At 42.4% G+C, this 21,667-nt stretch overlaps 1 protein-coding gene across 1 annotated transcript in view; it reads left to right on the top strand.

Annotated features, from left to right (window-relative positions):
• The first annotated feature begins 1,016 nt into the window (after positions 1-1,016).
• Positions 1,017-21,667, top strand: part of LOC124268515 (collagen alpha-1(II) chain-like) — a 78,521-nt gene continuing 57,870 nt past the window's right edge. Inside the window, exons 1-8 of the mRNA XM_046703500.1 lie at positions 1,017-1,290; positions 1,704-3,089; positions 3,563-3,637; positions 4,611-4,742; positions 11,314-11,421; positions 12,555-12,647; positions 19,282-19,431; positions 21,211-21,414. Coding sequence (XP_046559456.1) covers positions 1,715-3,089; positions 3,563-3,637; positions 4,611-4,742; positions 11,314-11,421; positions 12,555-12,647; positions 19,282-19,431; positions 21,211-21,414 — 2,137 coding nt within the window. The 5' untranslated portion in view covers positions 1,017-1,290; positions 1,704-1,714. The remainder of the gene's footprint in view (positions 1,291-1,703; positions 3,090-3,562; positions 3,638-4,610; positions 4,743-11,313; positions 11,422-12,554; positions 12,648-19,281; positions 19,432-21,210; positions 21,415-21,667) is intronic.

The raw sequence follows: 21,667 nt of genomic DNA, 5'->3' as shown, positions 1-21,667 counted from the left end.
ATTTGATTCTCAAGTGAAAGTGTCTTACGTTAGCGATGGTAACAATAACGCCGACACTTACTTAGCACCTAAACAACACTTCAACATAGTTTTATTTTTGCAAATAAGATTTGATCAACACCTTTTAAAAATGAAACACACAATGCCATTTTAGAAAGTTGTCAAATGCCACATAGGTTATATTTGGGATTACACTTTCTTAGTAAAGTACAGATTCTAGTACTTTTTGGGCTGAGTCCCATCCGGGATTCGAACCCGCACCCTCAGAATCAGGCACCAAATTGCCAGCACACAAAGTCAGACGCCTAGACCACTCAGCCACCGCGGTACTTTACTAAGAAAGTGTAATCCCTAATATAACATACGTTACTTTTTAAATATATATCAAATACTCAACTGCTGATGAGTGTTTTAAACATATGATTTAGACATCATGAATTCATTTGTTTTATTCAGGCACACTTTTACATCCAGTCAAAGATGATGGAAGTTATCTGGTTGAAATTAATTTCTTGCCGCAGTCTTCTTTAAGTTTGTTTATACAAAACGTCTCTACAAAGGGATAGTACTCGGCCTAGCAAAAGTACTAGAATCTGTACTTTACTGGTGAAGTGTAATCCCATAACACAGGTTATAGTTTACCACTTTCTAAAGCCTGCATCATCCGACTACCTACCACATCAAAGTCAACGCGCCACGATGTCACACGTAGCACTGTTCACAGCGGTATAAAACACAACCCACTCACTCATCCACTCACACAATTTGCTGAAAGCAACTGAAGTTGAAAAGGACAGTTTAGAATATAGCTATAACTGTCAACCAAATAGTTGCTTAACTTCAATACATTATCATAAACAGACCTCGAGGTATATCTGTGACCTGACATTAATATATCCTGCACATTTAACAGCGCACGCGCTCAATAGCAGCGGTGGTGAGTCCCCACATCTGGCTCCCTTGTTCAATAAATCAATTAATGCCTTTTAAGCATTGTTACCGCCTATCATCTGCGTCTATAGGTGTTTGTATCGCCCCTGCCCCAACAAGCGTGAGAACGAAATGTCAGATGATAATCACCAATTGTTGGCGGTTTATTGCCCAACCAATAGAAGTTTAACATTATCTGGACAGCGTGCATAACTGTCTTGACAATACACGTGGCATTGATCGCACCTGTTTACAGTCACGGAATTTCATATTGGACCAAGCAGCAGTTTATACTGATGAATACCTCCAGTGGTAGTTTAGCAATGTGAGTCTTTGTGTGTGTGCGCTTGGTCGTAACAGGTAGGTAAACTCCCTTAAATTTATACAAATCAATTTAATTTAATGAATTTGAAAACTAACACATTAGATATTGTTTCTCATACTGGAATACCCTTTTGAACAATTACTTACTGGGCTAAGAGTTGCATGTGTAGATATATATACACCTGGCAGGAGTATATGGTGCTGTCACGGTAAGTGGTTTCACAGCACTTTGATTACGACTTACCGAGGTTTCGGTAACTGAAGATGCTTGAATCTAACCATTGGTCATGTCTTGAACGGTAGGAATAGTCAGAGGAAATTGTCTTTTAACGTCTCTTGGCATGCCATGTTCAGGTGGTCAAACCAGTGACCATTCGCTCTGGACGCTGTGTCCATCAAACCACGAGGTCTATGTTGTTGTGTCAATTCCTTCAACATCCGTGTTTCAGTAACCGTCATCATGATCCGGATCTGGATGCTGACGTGGCCTGTGACGCCACAAGACCCTAAGAAGAAGAAATCTATCGAGAAGACTCCCCTGGTAAAGGCCGAGAGCGTGGAGAGTTACGACAGCGTGGAAGTACCTATTACCGACGACCGGATACATCCAATCTCTTCTGGCAGAAGATCCGAAGATCAAACGTCTCTGCTGAAACCGACAGACAAGAACACTCACGCTCCCAACACGTACAAAGAGAACGGATACCTTGTTCCAAATGGACGCGAAAGTACGCTTCCCTTAAAATCAAGTGACTCAAGGGAAGACAAAATCGTTCCTGACACAACGTCAACGCTGAACTCAAATCCTCCCAACAAAGCTGGCGGGGATGGTCTAGACAACGAGGAGGACCGTCAGCGCCATTTACATTCATCACCAGATAAAGGTCTGGAGAAATCTCCTGGTTCTGACTCCAGGCACGATGGGCTCCCGAAACAAACTTTGTTTCAGATGGCAAATCATCGAAGAAATTCAGAGCAAAATGGTGGTACAGATGATAGGCAGCGTACCCTTCCATCATCACCTGATAGTAAACTCGGAAACCATGGCAACGGATATCAAGCTGGAGATGAAACAAGCCTACTGATTGGTCCGGGTAATTCCAGAACTCCAGGGGTAAAGGATGACAGGGGAAATAACTCGGGAAGTGACGGTCCCCACAGATATGGTGCTATCCCTGGAGAAAGAAATGGGAATTCTCACTCAGACATAGACAGTGGAGACTCATCCGTAGCGTATCCTAATTCTGATAGCAGTTTCGCAAATGGGACCGAGGATCGTGACCGACACATGCCTCCAAATGGACACACGGGTGACGAAAGGGACACCGATGGTTCCTTGTCCGGAGACAAGGCTAGCCTTCTACTTTCTCCTTCAGGCCGAAGAGGTTCGAATGCGGAAAAGGAGAGCAATACAAATTTGAAAAGTTCGGAAAGACGCGACAAGGAATTACCTTCAAACCAAAGCAGAGGGAGAAGACTGGAAGCCAGCCCAGGGAGGACCCCCAAGTCCCGATCACCGTCACTCAATGCTAAACGTCCTAATGACAAGGATAAACAGCCTGTGAAAGAAATTCCACTTAGAAAGGAAAAACCACCAGTACCCACTGTGAAGAAATTAGGATTTGGGAGTACATATAAACAGCCTAAACCTGGATCCAAGGATGCTTCAAAAGATGCTTCAAAAGATGCTTCAAAAGACCCAAAGAAACGGAAAGGTGCTGCCTCGAAAACGCCCCAAAATGCATCGGAAGTTATTGAACCTGAGATGGTTCGGGACACCAAGACGCAGAAGCCTGTCTCAGCAGCGCCACCTGAAGGGAAGGGAAGAGAACCAGGTTTGTATTCTTACAATCGATTTACATTTCCTTGACATAATCCTTGTGAGCAACCACTGACAGTTGTGTCGACTGCTGTCACGAGCACTTCAGCTGTAGCGTACGTGACAGTCAGGCGGAGGTGCTGGCAACGTTGTGGTCGTGTCACTGTGACACACAACCACATCTGGTTGCCTTTCATGGAATGTGGCACACTATTCTTCCCACAGTTCCTACAGATCTATTCATTGAACACAATATGTAAAACAAACTGCATTTTTTTTCATATTTGTAACATCACTCCAGCACAGAAGATCTATCAGAACTGTCTTATTCTGATTTGCTGTATATCTAGCTAGCAGTTAGCTCAGTGGCATTATATCACCTAGGGTTGGTGCTTGGTTTCCAGTTTAGCTATACGGTAAAAACCCATCTCTTCTTGTCGTCGTATTGCAACATTATGTTTACAAATGGCATCTGTTCTACGTTATCAGGAGGGGCAGATAACTCTAAACCAGGACATGATACTTCACCAGGTGCCACAGAAGCTGTAACACCAGAAGATGGAGGTGAGAGGTGTAGGGAGTATATCTTGATTTGACAAACTATAAAACAGAGAATACGTTATTTACATCCGGACAGGGCTCAGTACATCCTCGACAATGTATGTATTATATGCTGTTCACCAGACACCCCAGTGTCAGACATAACCACACGCGATGTATTATTGTTGACAAAAGACATGGTCGTGTGTATCCGGTAAACGGTTGGATGGTTGGTTGGTGTGTTTGTTTGTTTGTTTGTTTGTTTGTTTGTTTGTTTGTTGCTCAACTCCGCACTAAGCGACATTCCAGCTTTATGGCGGCGGTCTGTAAATAAGCGAATCTGGACCAGACAATTCATGACATCAATCTACGCAGTTGGGATACGATGACATGTGTCAACCAAGTCAGCGAGCCTGGCAATGGACGTCATTTTGTTCGGCAATGGACGTCAGTACAACACAATCTGACATCGACCACAATGACATCAAACGAGCACAGTACGACGTTGTCCAGAAAGGCAACAAAACTACAGGCACTGAAGTCGTGCGCAGGTAACATGCCCCTGTCTCGCGGGATACACTGCCAGGCAACTTGAGACAAAGTGTACATGCACAGTAGTTAATGGGAAGAACTGACACAAGCAAACAATGTGTACTAGATAGGAGTGTCGTGGATGTGTATCTAGTGTTCGAAGCGTTTCGGCGGCTGTTTTAGTAATGTTCAGTTTCCAGGTGCATACTTTTTATTCCCCGAAATTTTAGTTCACTATTGGACAAAGGGAATGAATCAGTACCAACTGAGAAACTGAGATCTGTTATCGATTATAACGCTTTCATGAATCACGTATCGATTGTAGCGCTTTCCAAACCTATTTCACTTGGCGCTACAGTTGAGACAGCAACATCGATGACCTTGGGGAAGCTTGAGGTGACCTTGATTCGTGTCGCTGTTTTCGTGGTATCTGAACAAATGGCACGTGTTTCCATCTCTTCTGTAGATTTTGACGCCGAAGCGCCTCTAACGTTTGTTGTTCCCGACGGGAGTTCCCAGAGAAAGGCCTCGTATCCACAGGATGGGTATTTGGTATTATACAATGACATTGAGGACAGTGATGACAGAGAATTTGTTGGTATGTAACTGTTTAAGGTGAGGTAGAATAGGTTTTTTATTCTATAAGCTACACAGAGCATGGTAGATATTATAAATTGTATGCTTCTCTCGAGGGTAATACAGTCTGATTTACGCCTCTTTGTAGCAGTGTCATCCATCGCCTACAGGCTCGGGTGACACTGCTACAAAAAGGCGTACATCAGACCGTATTACCCGAGGGGTAATCAACGATAAAGGACCGCAAAATTGAAAACAGAGTAGCTTTATCTCATTCTAGCACGAGTTATAAGCGTTTTAAAACCGAACTGTTCGGCGCGCAAGAACGCAAGGCGCAAAGGGGCCTTTTTCCTGAAAATAGCTTGGAATCGTCCCGTTGAGGGACAGATTTTGCAATGAACAAAATAAGACATTTTGAACAACATACATGCTTTATTTCAGGAACCAGTGTGCTTGTATTTGTGACAAGTAGCATACATAAATAAAAACAATACGGTTTATACTGTGAGCAAGTACAATTATTTGATTTTTCTCAAGCGAATTATTGATCTCCCCTACTGTATGACAATCGACTCGCCCAAATGCAAGCCGTGAACTCGCTAAGTTTAGTCGCCGCTAACTTTATTCATGGAAATAATTGTTGATAACCACCCTACTATTCCCAATTTGGAAAAGACCTGACATGCCACGTTTTATGTGGGATACATGGACAGTGGAAGTGGAAGGACTGGGCATTACGGTCGGGATGGAAGCGGTCAGGTTTGGACGTGTGGGCCGACGTGTGTTGTCGACGTCAACACACGTAGATCTGGATCCGGTTTGAATATACTGCCGCTTTTGCGCTGCTGACGGATTTCCAAGCTTCGTAGTTTCTCACTGGGATTAGGGTAAAGAAATTCTTCTTCAAACCATTGGCTTTTTACTTCAAAAACACCAAGGATGCTGCCGAGATAGAAATTGCCGATGTCCGACATGTTTGTTTGCAAACAATAGCGTCAACGAGTTCGTTGTATTCATACGCGGTGAATCGGTCACTTTAATTAGCGGTCCTTAAACTGTCATTTAAGTACGGTTTTGATGAGCTCTCAGCCAATCAGAAGGAGTATCACACATTGTCGTGCTAGAATTTATGTTTAAGATCGCTACCGACTATATGACATGTGAACGAAATGGCGTCTGCCTCTCAACTGGATTTTTAAAATCAGTGAAACATGTTTTGACAAGCATAAAACTGCGATAAAAAATGGTAAATTATGTTTAAGCTGAGTGTGCAAACCACTAAATGTATAAAATAGCCTAAATAAAGCAGTGAAAGTCGGTAAAATAAATCAGTACAAAGTGAACACAAAAACAGCTGATCGAGCGGTTTTTGAACTCCGGACACGACATGCGTCATGTAATGACGTCATTATTATTGTGGGCTCTTCAGCTTATCGGTGGAGAATATGGCGGCCACCGTGGCAGCGGGTAATATTGTTTCCATTTGTCACCCTCCTGGGAGGGTTGACACGGACTCTTGTTAAAGTGTCATTGACCAGTAAAATATAGTATTTCACATGAAGGTAAGAGAATGTATACTACTACACTGTATTCTATATCCGGTATAGTATGCTATATACCGTATACTAGATATTATAAGTGCTTTAGGGGCGCTGGGGTAGCCTGGTGGTTATAACGTTCGCTCGTCACGCCAAAGACCCGGATTCGATTCCCCACATGGGTACAATGTTGATGCCCATTTCTGGTGCCCCCACCGTGATATTGCCGGAATATTGCTAAAAGCGGCGTAAAACCATACTCGCTCACTCACTCACTCACTTGTTGTAATGGTTTCACCATACGTTATTTTGTATTAGGTGTTATTATCTTACTTCATGTAAAATACTTTAATGTCATTGGTCAATGGCTCTTTAACAAGTTTACGTGTCACCCCTCCCAGGAGGGTGACAACTGGAAAAAATATTACCCGTTGCCACGGTAACTGCCAAACTCTCCGCCGAGAAGCTGTGTCGCTAACAATCGTATGGCGTCATAATATGACGCATGCAGTGCCCGGAGTTCGAAAACGGTTCGATTAGCTGTTTTTGAGTTCACTATGCACACATTTATTTTACCGACCTTCACTGTTTTATTAAAACTATTTTATACATTGCATCGTTTGCATACTCCACCTAAACATAACTCACCATTTTTATTGCAGTTTTAAGCTTGTCAAAATATGTTCCATTGATTTTAAAAATTTAAAAATCCAGAGAGGCAGACGCCATTTTAGTCAGGAGCGATCTTCAAAAGCAAAATATAATGATATTTCCCACATTTAGCATGGCGGTAAGAAACATACTTTGTATGCTCTTCCCTCCGGTAATACGGTCTGATGTACGCCTTTTTTTAGCAGTGTTATCCCTCGCCTACCGGCTCTGGTGACACTGCTACAAAGAGGCGTACATCAGACCGTATTATCCGAGGGAGAAACATACAACATACCTGACTATATGACACGTACACAAAATGGCGTCTGCCTCTCGACTGGGTGACACTTTTTTTTATTCAAACAAGATTCGTACATCAGACCGTATTACCCGAGGGAGAAGTGTACAACGTATTTATCTTACCGCCATGTTAAATGTACGAAATATCCTTTTATTCTTTTTTGAAGATCGATAAGCTCACTACAGACTATATGACATGTAAACGTCTGCCTCTCGACTGGGTTTTAAATCAGTGAAACATATTGTGGCAAGCTTTAAAGTGCTATAAAAATGGTCAATTATGTTAAATTGAGTGTGCAAACGATTCAATGTGTAAAATAGTTTAAATATAGCAGTGAAAATCGATAAAATAAATGTATCCATAGTGAACATCTAATCGAACGGTTTTCGAACTCCGGGCACTGCATGCGTCATATTATGACGTCATACGATTGTTAGCGATACAGCTTCTCGGCGGAGTGGTTGGAGGTTACCATGGCAGCAGGTAATATTGTTTCCAGTTGTCACCCTCCTGGGAGGGGTGACACGTAAACTTGTTAAGGCGTCATTGACCTATGAAATTAAAGGAGTCTACATGAAGTAAGATATAGAGAATATTATATGAGTGCCCATGTCCTACTATGTTTACGACACGAGTGCCTAAATGTTGGTATTTCCCCGAGCGAGAGCGAGGGATATACCGATATTTAGGCACGAGTGTCGTAAACATAGTATGATATGGGCACGAATATAATATTCTGTTTATTACCGTAGTCGTCAAATTGAGGAAAATAACCCCAAATCTACTTTCAAACATAGGCTGGCTACCCACCGTCTCCGCATGTAGAACGCAACGTCACAGAAGAAACGTGACGTCATAGCATTGTTCATGACATCACGTCACCATGGCAAAGTGATATTTTGCTCTGTGGCATCGTATGAAAAATATGAACCCCAAATGTGTTTGCCCTCGTAGGTAATAAATCTTATAATCTAACTATGCTGGGTAAGGCGAAGACAGTCTAACAGTGTGGTGTATCTACGCGTGTCTGGGTGTGGATGCGCGCGGGTGTGTGTGTGTGTGAGTGTGCGTATGTGTGTACGATCGTGCGTGCGGGAGATAACTCTTCACAAACTAATGAAAAAGGATTAACGGAGTTGTCTCTCTTGAATGAAACCAAGCACTTGATAACCGGCCAAGGTTGTTTATACTAGAAATCCAATTAAACATATTCCTAAATTTCTCAATAATTTCTGGTCATACTATATGTGTTGCTATGGTACCAGAACGCTGAGTGATTATTCCACAGTTTACCATGGACAGTTTACATACATACCGAACAGCCCTTGTCATCTTCACACCCAGGGGGGTGACATCCGGGCCTGTCGTCTCATGTAGCATACTAGTATTCTCTTTGTATAGATACATCCGAATGTAGTGCCGGCCTTGTCCTGAAAGGTTCAGATCTACTTTTAATCGACTTCTATTGTTTCACTTCAACGCGGGCAGATTTCCAAACATAATCTAAATTATTCCAGTCACATAATTGTGCACTTAATCAGTAGTTATCGTGTACATCCCCTTTACATGCTCATAAATAAAGTAATGGGGAATTCATTTTTAGTTTACTATTGAACGAAACTGGAAATATAATCAGAGTCAATCAATGTTGATATGATAACAATCATTCTACCATGACTTCAGTAAACACTGGATTGTGATTGGTTAATTAAAGTCATTCAGAGGTATATAATCACGTTATACAGGTCTCTGTTTTCCGTGCGCAATTATACATGGTTTACGGTAATGCACTATTTTTGCCTGCCCACTAACATGGCGGACATCAAACAACCTACCGATGCATCGATAAATTACGGCGATTTTACTGTCGGAAATTACACATATGTCTTTAAAGATGGATTTAGCGATGACGGGCTCGACTCACTACTTGCGTAAATCACAGCAATAGGTGTTTATACATACAAAAGTACTTCGAAAGCATGGAAACAAATATTCAGTCGAACAAGATCAAAACATCGTCTGCTTTCCGAATAAAAATTCAGCAAAAACAAATATGTTTACGTTGATTCTATGTTATGTCAGAATAGATCCAGCAATAGACTGCCACTTAATTTCCGTGTTAAATTTATTATCAGCTTTCGTCAACGATATCGCCACTGATCTTGATCCGGTAACGGAGGATGTATTAACATCGATCGCCGAAGAAATTTTAATGCCTTCCGTCCACATAAATAAACTGTTGGGTTATCAATTCAAACAAAATGATATTTTGAAATTTGTACTGTTTCAAATTTAGCGGTAGTAAAACACAATTACAGAATCTGCAAACCGTTCTGTTTAGCCCGACATATTGGAAAAAGTTATTTGGCTTAGTCATGATCCCTGTTATCCATTACGGTTCTTGATCTTAAGTAGTCTTTTAAAGTATAATTAATTACCTTACCGTGTTTTGCCAGAGGTACACCCTCATGTCCTGATCCATCCTTTCGGAAATATCACCACAAGTCTGGCTCTTTGTCAACAGACTCGCGAACATGCCAGCGAATCCGACTCAATTTGAATTCACTACACTTTGAAGCCAATAGGTCACAAAACACTTTCCAAAATGTAGAAAATAATATCCGTAGAATCGAATTTGAGCACAAAGTACAACACATGAGTGTGTAAGAGTCACCACAGCTGTGGCACGCACATGTAGCTCTAGGTGCGTGAAATCGTCAAGTTGACAGGGCGCAAAATTCAACAGTATCTAAATTCGGTACAACCCGGACTTCTCGTTACAGAAAAAGCGCCTCTACTCTTACATTTTGTACCAGTACCAGTAATTAGATATCAAAGACTATCTCAGTCATACAATCAGGTTAACCTTGCACAAACTGTCAGAGGCTCTCCTGTCGCATCTTTCCAAATTTGCACGTAAATGTAAACAATGACTTCCGAGAAAAGGTCAAGGCCATGAGGTTGCTGCCATTATTCTGGTGGGGTAAGGGTCTACGGTGGTGAACTAAGCTTTTTAAACTTATTTGATATATGTTTTCCGACTTATCAGTTAATGATTGGTGATTGATGCATTGAAAAAAACAAAACGTGATTTGTTATTACTGAATTTGGAGTTTGTAAGTAATTGACAGTTTGCCACCAATCACCCCGTTTCGGGCGATGCCACTTGAGATTGGAATGCGAGGCCGCTTCACGTATTGACTCGTAACCAAAGAAAGAGCTCCACGTGAAACTGTTCATAAAATTGTCATGGTAGAATGGAGATAAACCTACTCTGTGGGAAAATCAGAGGGATATAACGAAATTATAATAGCTCTAAATTGTTCATTTAAAACCTCACGCTACGCGTTCGGTTTTAAATGAAATTTAGAGCTATTATAATTTCGTTATATACCTCTAATTTTCCCACACAGTAGGTTTATCTCCTTAATGTTTCGAGAGTGCATCACCACTTGCACTTCCTTATGACCATACTTGTAAAGTAAACACTCTTGAAAGATGATTGGTACCGGAGTATGAAGTGCAATTTGCACGCGTACGATTTTCATTTTCAAGCAAATAAATAATAAACAGGCTGGAACCAAACACTAACAAGTGTTTGATGCAAGGTGATTGTCAACAATCATGATCTACAGTGGTTTACCGACCTTGAAAACCGATAAAATCACAAATGACACTCCATGCACCTGTATGGGCTACTGCGTTGTTTCCTTGCATCCAATGCGTTGTGTTTAGGGATGCTACTAATGAGAAATGGCGGTGCGTTTATAACATGTCTGTTTTTGAAAAGTTTGTTGACGCTTATACCTCCCATCCAAATTGAAAGTTCAGGTTTCCCTACATTATTTGAAGAAGGTACTGTTGTCTGAGGTCAAAGACCAGAATAATGCTTTATGATATCCCTTTAATAATATTACCCGAGCTCACTAATTGAGGTGGAAGCATATTTTCAAATAGTAATATTTGCGGTAAATTCAATCAGATTTGGTTGGAATTATCTGATTGGCCCAAATCAAGTATTCGTTCCCATTCCTGGTTAAATAGCTGGCTCCACCTGCACTGTCAGTGTTTGTACGATGTATGATATCGCTTCTGTTATCCAGAGGAGGAAAGCAGCACCGACCTCCACACCTTGCCCCGGCGTCCAAAGCCGACCTCAGGGGATGAAGGCCAAGGTCAAGTCGTCGCTGGTGAAGGCGGACCACTGAGAAGTACGCATATTATCGCAATTGTTTCTTGTAGTTTCAAAACAGAAATCATGACCGATGCAGTACCCTATTTTGATTTGTACCACACGTTTCCCAATTGTTCCAGGTGAAAAACTGACGATCTATTATAAGTGTATATGACGGGTGCCACAGGCGGGGCATGATACGCTCACATTGTCGCGAGCCACTGGTTACATCACTGTTTGATAATGATTCCTCAAAACATGATATAGTCGACCTCCTACAATCGACACCGCTCTAGGGACTGATTTGTCGTCTATAGTTCAAGGGCATCAAGGATGACGGGTGACACTCACACAAATATATAGCATAAAGGCGTTGTTACAAAGTGTATTTATTTGAAACTGTATAAAAGATACTTTATTCAAATTTGGCTTTGGCTTGTATGGCTTTCCCAGGATATTTAAGCTTCATTTGTCAGATAATGTTAAACAGTCATGGCACACCTCTGTTGAATGTCGCTCCGATTCCTCTACCCATAAACATTATAAGTCATTGCTAAATGTAGAAACCTACTAAACATTTCCGATCTCACCATACTTTAATTTGTTTTTTATTTTCACTTTTGTTCCCACTCTACACCATATAAACCACATAGATGTACATGTTTCGCCCCTCTCAGATGGAAAGTATGGATTACAGATAGGTCATCTAAGTTCTGCCAATCGTGCACATAGACAATACAAATTTAAATGTAGTTACTTTGATTAGCTGTCGAAACGTGAAGATATATTAGTATACCAAATGAAACATGAAACGTTAACCGCATAAAAAGTTTAGCAATGCCTCTAACAGAAGACATTGGATGTCCATTATCTGTGATTACACCGTGCCATTTAGATAGTGCTGATATGTAACACGTGGTATATACTGATGTACAAAATAAAGTACGCACCTGGTGTTTTGGGGACTATGAAAAAAGTGTAAATATTTTGCTAGCAATGTTCCAATTGGGTACGATATCTATGGTGTTATTGTTCGATGGCTGACGTATTGTTCTGGCGATTAGATGCCTGATTCTGAGAGTATGGGTTCGAATCCCGGATTGGAGGAGAATCTGCATTTACTGACAAAGTGCAATCCAATATACAACGTGTGTTACATTACCTATGCAGAAGTACCAGGACATCTGGACCTGCAGTTCGATGCTGGCGAAGCATCTGATGATCCATACGATGACCATGGACCTGGACCGGGTCAGAGAGGAGGTACGTTACTGGACAGAGGATGTTGTAGACACAAAGTATATTTAGGTTACATTCCCTCTCTTAAGTGTTGTCAGATTGTGTATCTGTTGGGCAATCAGTGACGTAGGTAAGGCGTTGTCTGTACACAGTGGACAGAAGCTTGTAGAACCCTCCATACTGATAAAGTGTAAACTGTGCAGATGGTGCGGAAGGTTGTAGATCCCCCCTTACTGATGATGTGTAAACTGTACAGATAGTGCGGAAGGTTGTAGATCCCTCCATACTGATGATGTATAAACTGTACAGATGGTGCGGAAGGTTGTAGATCCCTCCATACTGATGATGTGTAAACTGTGCAGATGGTGTGGAAGGTTGTAGATCCCTCCATACTGATGATGTGTAAACTGTACAGATGGTGCGGAAGGTTGTAGATCCCTCCATACTGATGATGTATAAACTGTGCAGATGGTGCGGAAGGTTGTAGATCCCTCCATACTGATGATGTGTAAACTGTGCAGATGGTGCGGAAGGTTGTAGATCCCCCCTTACTGATGATGTGTAAACTGTACAGATGGTGCAGAAGGTTGTAGATTCCCCCTTACTGATGATGTGTAAACTGTACAGATGGTGCGGAAGGTTGTAGATCCCTCCATACTGATGATGTGTAAACTGTGCAGATGGTGCGGAAGGTTGTAGATCCCTCCATACTGATGATGTGTAAACTGTGCAGATGGTGCGGAAGGTTGTAGATCCCCCATACTGATGATGTGTAAACTGTACAGATGGTGCAGAAGGTTGTAGATTCCCCCTTACTGATGATGTGTAAACTGTACAGATGGTGCGGAAGGTTGTAGATCCCCCCTTACTGATGATGTGTAAACTGTACAGATGGTGCGGAAGGTTGTAGATCCCCCCTTACTGATGATGTGTAAACTGTACAGATGGTGCGGAAGGTTGTAGATTCCCCATACTGATGATGTGTAAACTGTACAGATGGTGCGGAAGGTTGTAGATCCCTCCATACTGATGATGTGTAAACTGTGCAGATGGTGCGGAAGGTTGTAGATCCCCCCTTACTGATGAAGTGTAAACTGTACAGATGGTGCGGAAGGTTGTAGATCCCCCCTTACTGATGATGTGTAAACTGTGCAGATGGTGCGGAAGGTTGTAGATCCCTCCATACTGATGATGTGTAAACTGTGCAGATGGTGCGGAAGGTTGTAGATTCCCCATACTGATGATGTGTAAACTGTGCAGATGGTGCGGAAGGTTGTAGATCCCTCCATACTGATGATGTGTAAACTGTGCAGATGGTGCGGAAGGTTGTAGATCCCTCCATACGGATGATGTGTAAACTGTGCAGATGGTGCGGAAGGTTGTAGATCCCTCCATACTGATGATGTGTAAACTGTGCAGATGGTGCGGAAGGTTGTAATTAAAACAATTTACAAGGTTATATCTACAATTAATAGTTAATATCTTATGATAATTAGCGACTAACTGACTATTTACAGAAACATATCTATCTCTAAATTCATTGTAAGCAGTAAACTCAAACAAAAAATGTATAACAATTTTATTCACCCCATCTTCACACATTCTACAATACGTATCGACATTCGCACCTCTTATATTACACCGTAAAGAGAGGGCATTTAATCAGAGAAGGCAAATATTTCTTCTAACAGTTACTTGGTTGATGAAGTTTACATCAAATTCAACATTTAAAAGTGACTTAATTTCTTTAAAGTACATCAAAAGAGAAGACTGATTATATTACCAAAAATATGCTGTTTATCACAATCAATTATTCTATTCTTAAAAATATATACAAACTTAGAAATATCGCCAACATCCTGACTGTACCAAACCAAACCCAACCCATAGGAACTTAACAAATATTTAACAGAAGTAGCCCACGTTACTCTACCAGCTAAATCTAATTTCCTCATGAGTAAATAAGACTGTTTTGGATAACGATCCTCCGACATCCTCAATAATTTACACCAATAAGTTATACATCTGACATGATAATCAGCATACATACTTAACCTACCGCAATCTGTTAAAACTCCATTACTAGAAACCTGCTTACCTACACCAAGAATATATTTGCAAAAGTGGGTGTGAAAGATTTCAACCGATTTCCTCTCCTCGAACCCCCAGTTTTCAGACCCATATAATAACACAGGTTTAACCTTACTATCAAACTACTTGAACATTAGCTTTACCGATATACTTGGATATGTTATAGACAAACACTTCAAAGCAAACAGGGCAGTACTAGCTTTACTGACAAGGGTATGAGTACACTTTGACCAAGACAATCTAGTAGAAAATAAAACACCAAGTTAACTGTAATATGTTGACGTCTTAATTGGAATACCGTTATAAAATCACTTCCACTATTACGAAATACTACCACCTCCGCCTTATTCATATTTACCACTGAACCCCAAGAGCTACAATACTTATGTAATATATCAATCTTCCTCTGCAAACCTATCACAGTGTGATCAAATAAATTAAGATCATCTGCATACAACAATAACAATAAATCCATATAATCTGAACCAATAAAGATACCCCTAAGGCCTGAATTTTGTAACATGCCTTGAAATTCCGTTATAAACATCGCAAAAAGAAATGGACTTAGAACACAGCCTTACCGGACACCACTCACTGATTCGAAGTAATCACCGTTCGACGAATGACTGAGACGAACAGAAGCCAAAATCTTAGAATACATATTTCTTAAAACTGACAATAATCTACCCCGAATACCTTGTTTAAAAAGCGAATACCACAATAATGTTCTATTGACTGAATCGAAGGCCTTTCGAAAATCAACAAATAAGCAATAAAACGACCTCCAGTTTTCGAAAGATATTTCTGAACAAGACACTGTAAAGTAAAAATATTATCTGTCGTACTATAACCTTTACGAAATCCAGCTTGAGCCTCTGGAATCTTATCATAACAGTCTGCAAAAATTTGAAGACGATTACTAATGACAATGCAAAATATTTTACCCAAAACATCCGTGAGCGAAATACCACGAAAATTATCAACTATACTGAGTCAAAAAAGAAACTTCACAAAATGTAATTTGAAAAATAATGAATAATTTTTCTCTGATGATACATCTATGTATCCGAAATGGGATCCCTATCTTTCGACTCTAGAAAAACGTTAGCAAAACCCACTCAAACCCATCGTGCAAATGACGTTAGTGCCAAATCAGGTTGTGCACGTGCAGTCGATCACGTGATCTTCGTATCGAAGTTTTCTTCATATGCACGTGTTTGCTTTGACTTCAGGAATTGAAAAAAACACTTTTAAACCACAGTTCTAACGGTACTTGAAATGCCACGATTGTCAAATGTGCAACGTGAACGTGCCGTTGGCATGTTGCAAGCGGGAAGATCAGTTATTGACGTTGCAAGAGCAATGGGATGCAGCCGTCGTACTGTGTATGACTTGCGAGGTCTCTACAACAAACTGGCACCACTTCTGATCGCCCAAGGTCGGGTCGTCCACGTGTGACGTCACGAGCAGAAGACCGTCAAATCGTCCTACGTCACCTACGTGACAGATTTCTGCCGGCTACACGAATCAGGGCTGAGATGTTTAGAGTTTGACTGCCCTCAAAGACCATTCGAAATCGGTTGCGGGCTGCCAATCTCCATTCTTCACGCCCATATCGTGAGCCAATATTGCCGCCGCTTCATCAACGTCAACATCTGTTGTTGGCGCAAAGTCACCTCCGATGGACTAGAGAGACTGGAATCGAGTCGTCTTTAGCGATGAATCCAGGTTTACCCTCAGATTCGCGGATGGCAGGCATAGAGTCTGGAGACGACGTCGTGAACGGTATGCCCAATGTTGTGTACAGGAGGTCGACAGATTCGGGGGCGGAAAGTGCATGGTGTGGGGTGCTTTCTGTGGGAACAACCGTTCCCGACTTCTGGTCATCCGTGGAAACCTCACAGCTGCTGCTTACCGCGACCAGGTGCTCACCCCTGAACTCGTTCCTTTAATGGCGGCTCATGGCCCAGGTCTACAGTTCCAACGTCATGGACTGGCCATCGAGGTCCCCTGACTTTAATCCAATAGAGCAAGTTTGGGATGCACTTGGGAGAAGGCTTCGTGGTCTTAGGAACCAACCTCAGAATTTGCAGGAACTTGGCGCTGCCTTGCAAGAGCAATGTCGCAGAATCCCCAACCACGTGTTCACAAGCATCAGGCAGTCGATGAGGAGACGGTGTTTGGCAGTGGTGAATGCGCGGGGCGGCCATACACGATATTGACCTCAGAAATTTCGCATTTTTATTCTTGTGACTTGACATTCTGTATACCCATGTTTTGGAACGGCGGTGTAGCCTAAAGGAACTGATTATGGCACTGTCAGTGTATCGAGTACATCACACAGATCTCAGCAATGAAATAATAACAATTTAACCATCTTACCATCTCTTGTTCTTTTAAAGTGCCCTGAAGAAAGAATGTGAAGTTTCTTTTTTGACTCAGTATATATTTACATTACCCTTCTTCTGTAGGGGCACTATAATTCCCTTCGCCCATTCCTGTGGATATAGACCGGAGCTGAGAACATGATTATAAATCAACACCAAATAAGGCGATAACAAATGGATACAACAAATGATCATGTCAGTCTTAATGCCATCTGGCCCAGCAGCTTCCCACACTTCAAGTCTTTTACTGCTGCTTCAATCTCCTCTGGAGAATTCAACCGTTTAAAATACAGTCAACATCACTATCAATGTCAATATCGATATCACAGACGACACAATCAAATCCATCAATAACGTCAAACAATGTTTAAGCATCCTCAATCATCTCATCGTCGACAGCTATATCAGTTATATTACATACACTTGTAAAATAGTCCGTCCACTGTGTCGACGTGATGGTGTTAGACTGGCCTTGAGACCCTGTCAGTGACTTGACTTAACTCCAGAAAGTCCTGTTGTCATTTTTAGAGCCTAAGTTCCCGAAGTATTCCCGGTCGTAATGTGCGAGGAAGTCCAATTGTTACACCACCTCTGTGATTTAAATCTCTGTAATTAGTGTATATCAAGTGATCTGGGAATTTGTCTTCGATATAAGATAATTGACAGTTATCCCATATTTCTAACAGTCCACAAACATCAAAGGATGACACATAGTGTATAAAGTCACAGTTATTAAGTTTTCTCTTTAGTCCATTAATGTTCCAGCACACATTCGATATCGTCTTGACATTGTCGATTTCGCTGTCACTCAGAGCCAGGCCACGCCCCTATTGAAGTCCCGACGTCGTCAAGTGCACGAGTGTCCTGCCTTCTGATTGGCCGTTCTTTCAAAACAATAGCAGTATCACTTTCAAAATCCCACATGTACAGGGAATTGTCAACAACAAGCTTGTCGTAACGAAGATCTGCGCGTTGATCATTATTTCTTGCATCCACCAACAGAGGTTTCAGTTTTCTACGGTTTTCTCTAACAGTTCTTGAGAAATCTTCACCAATCCATAAATCCGAACCTTTCAGTTTCGTCGAGTTTGCAAATATGCTACGTCTCTGATGATCGTCGGGTACAAAGGCAATAACAGCTTTCCCATTCATTATTCGATGAGCTCGACTGATTGCTATTTTTGTATCATCTAACTCGAGTTTGTCTCGAATAACATTTCGAACAGCTGATTGGCAATAGTCCCAAGTCTCGCTGCGAGTCGTCCGGGGAAAATTATATTTGATCGTCTGTTTTGATTCTCGAGGTAATCAAGTTTGTCTTCCATCTTACACAATCTCTCAAAGTCTGGTTTTCACTTTCTAATTTCAAGCATTTAATCTCTACATTATGTATTGTTTCATTAATGTTCCGTAAGGATGAAGCAACATCTTCCAGCTTACTGTGCATGTCTTGGTTAGATTTGACGATATCCTCAAACTTGAATGGCGTCGAGCATCGAGTCCTCTTTCGACTGTCTCGTGTCGGGTCCGGTTAGACGCTGTTGTTTTCCGGGCCCCGAGCTCCTGACCACTCTCTGGTCTTCATCTTGGTTACCTGTGGGTACGGGGTTGGACTCTACAACCGCTCGGACCAGCAACATAAGTATTAAGTTGAGCACTGTGATGCGGGTAGCCATGCTCGCCATGGCGTGCATTCGGGGTATGCGAGAGGCCACAGATTTGCGGATTTTTCTGGTCAGTATGTGAATCAGTACAGGATTGAAACACCCGATCCGACTTCTGAACTGTTCAGTAGTAATACCCATTGTGAAATATTGACTTTGACTCACTTTTATAGTGTCTTGTGATTATGGTCGACAGAGCGAAAAATTGCAATGTCACTCGTCAATGGAAGCTACTCCTTTTCCAGAAGTCAGTAAAGCTGCACACGTGAACAGTCACTATGATTTATGTCAAAGGTCTAATGAATGTTTAAAGAAATGTTCAAAATATTTCTGAAAGTATTTGCAACATATTTGCAGCAACTCAAACATATTTATCTGAGGGGGTGACGTCCCTTCGACGAGTCAGGATCCTGTTGGTTCGACTCCCCGTTCGCTGTGATTCTAGGTTCAAGCTCATCTGTATTACAGCGTTCAAGGCAGTGTCACAACTAACTGACTGACTAATGTCAATTACAGCTCCACACACAAAGCTCCGCGGTGTACCGAGGGGGACAGCTACAGACGCCGACCCCCCAGAGATAAACGAGTCTACACCGGTGGCAGTCAAGATGGCGGCGCCGAGAGGTGCTGCAGGTTCTTCCAGCATGGGCGACCTCAGAGCGCAAGGTATGTACGTCTTGGCAGATGAAACACAAGACGACCTCAGAGCGCAAGGTATGTACGTCTTGGCAGATGAAACACAAGACGACCTCAGAGCGCAAGGTATGTACGTTTTGGCAGATGAAACACAAGACGACCTCAGAGCGCAAGTTATGTACGTCTTGGCAGATGAAACACAAGACGACCTCAGAGCGCAAGGTATGTACGTCTTGGCAGATGAAACACAAGACGACCTCAGAGCGCAAGGTATGTACGTCTTGGCAGATGAAACACAAGACGACCTCAGAGCGCAAGGTATGTACGTCTTGGCAGATGAAACACAAGACGACCTCAGAGCGCAAGGTATGTACGTCTTGGCAGATGAAACACAAGACGACCTCAGAGCGCAAGGTATGTACGTCTTGGCAGATGAAACACAAGACGACCTCAGAGCGCAAGGTATGTACGTTTTGGCAGATGAAACACAAGACGACCTCAGAGCGCAAGTTATGTACGTCTTGGCAGATGAAACACAAGACGACCTCAGAGCGCAAGGTATGTACGTCTTGGCAGATGAAACACAAGACGACCTCAGAGCGCAAGGTATGTACGTCTTGGCAGATGAAACACAAGACGACCTCAGAGCGCAAGGTATGTACGTTTTGGCAGATGAAACACAAGACGACCTCAGAGCGCAAGTTATGTACGTCTTGGCAGATGAAACACAAGACGACCTCAGAGCGCAAGTTATGTACGTCTTGGCAGATGAAACACAAGACGACCTCAGAGCGCAAGGTATGTACGTCTTGGCAGATGAAACACAAGACGACCTCAGAGCGCAAGGTATGTACGTCTTGGCAGATGAAACACAAGACGACCTCAGAGCGCAAGGTATGTACGTCTTGGCAGATGAAACACAAGACGACCTCAGAGCGCAAGTTATGTACGTCTTGGCAGATGAAACACAAGACGACCTCAGAGCGCAAGGTATGTACGTCTTGGCAGATGAAACACAAGACGACCTCAGAGCGCAAGGTATGTACGTCTTGGCAGATGAAACACAAGACGACCTCAGAGCGCAAGGTATGTACGTCTTGGCAGATGAAACACAAGACTGGCGTTAGAGAACTGCATATATAAATATATGAGTTGATATATGAGACGAAGGCCGACCATTGATAGGTATTAAATAGTAAATATATTAGCAAGACTTGACTGAGGACATCCCAATAAGGGATGTCAGTTTAGAAATAATCATATAACGGATTAAGTGAGTGAGATTTGGGTGAGTGAGCGAGAGTTGAGTGAGTGGGTGAGTGAGTGAGTGGGTGAGTGAGTGCGTGAGTGAGTGGGTGAGTGAGTGAGTGAGTGAGTGAGTGAGTGAGTGAGTGAGTGAGTGAGTGGGTGAGTGGATGGGTGAGTGAGTTGGTGTGTGAGTGAGTGGGTGGGTGGGTTTGAGTCAGTGAGTGAGTGAGTAAGTGTGAGTCACTGAAACGTGTACATGTCAGGATAAATTGGATTCGAACCCACGATTTGGTGTGTCCAAGGGACGGAACTCTGTACAGCGACCTGCGGCCCTTTATGTCCAAAATTACTAAAGATAACATGCACATGCGTTTCTTATTTCATCGTGGCGGCAGTTCAGCCAGGAGGTTGGAGTGTTTGGTCTAATTCCTCACGTCGGTACAGTGTTTGAAGCTTATTTAAAACTATATTTTCAAATTCTCGGAACTGAAATGTAACTCAGAGCCCCTGTACTCACGTGACAGGTTTGATGTTAATAAACGAACAAAACACTATTTACAGCACCACATGGCGGGGTGGGCGGGGCACCACCAGGGAAGGACGCTGCCAGATCACAGAGGGAACTGCAAGGATCGGGGCCAGCAACACTCACGACGGCCGGTGGAGATGCAGACAGCATGGGACTGTATGATCAACACGGACAACCACTACGTCGTCCTGTTGTTGACGAGGACTCCGTGGCAGGGGAAGGTGGGAGACGAACAAGTAAGAACAATATACATCTGTTTGGATAGTGTGACATGATCCAAAGCATGAAATAATCTTGTGGTCTGAACAAACAACAGCTGCCGTTCTGGCCATGATAATGGTTGCCATCAAAGTGGCTATGGCTAGTGAAGATTATTTACACGCACTGTGCAAATACACACACCGTACACAAACTGTGGCTTCGCAGGAACGTCGTTGATGTTGGTAAACGAATCTTAATCAGTTACTAAATGCATTCGGCATCTTGCAG

The sequence above is a fragment of the Haliotis rubra genome, unplaced genomic scaffold (assembly GCF_003918875.1).
Source record: "Haliotis rubra isolate DU_JTF1 unplaced genomic scaffold, ASM391887v1 Scf1388, whole genome shotgun sequence".
Classification (NCBI taxonomy): Eukaryota; Metazoa; Mollusca; class Gastropoda; order Lepetellida; family Haliotidae; genus Haliotis; species Haliotis rubra.
The sequence above is the reverse complement of the archived record's forward strand: the minus strand, read 5'-3'. Positions and strand labels throughout refer to the sequence as shown.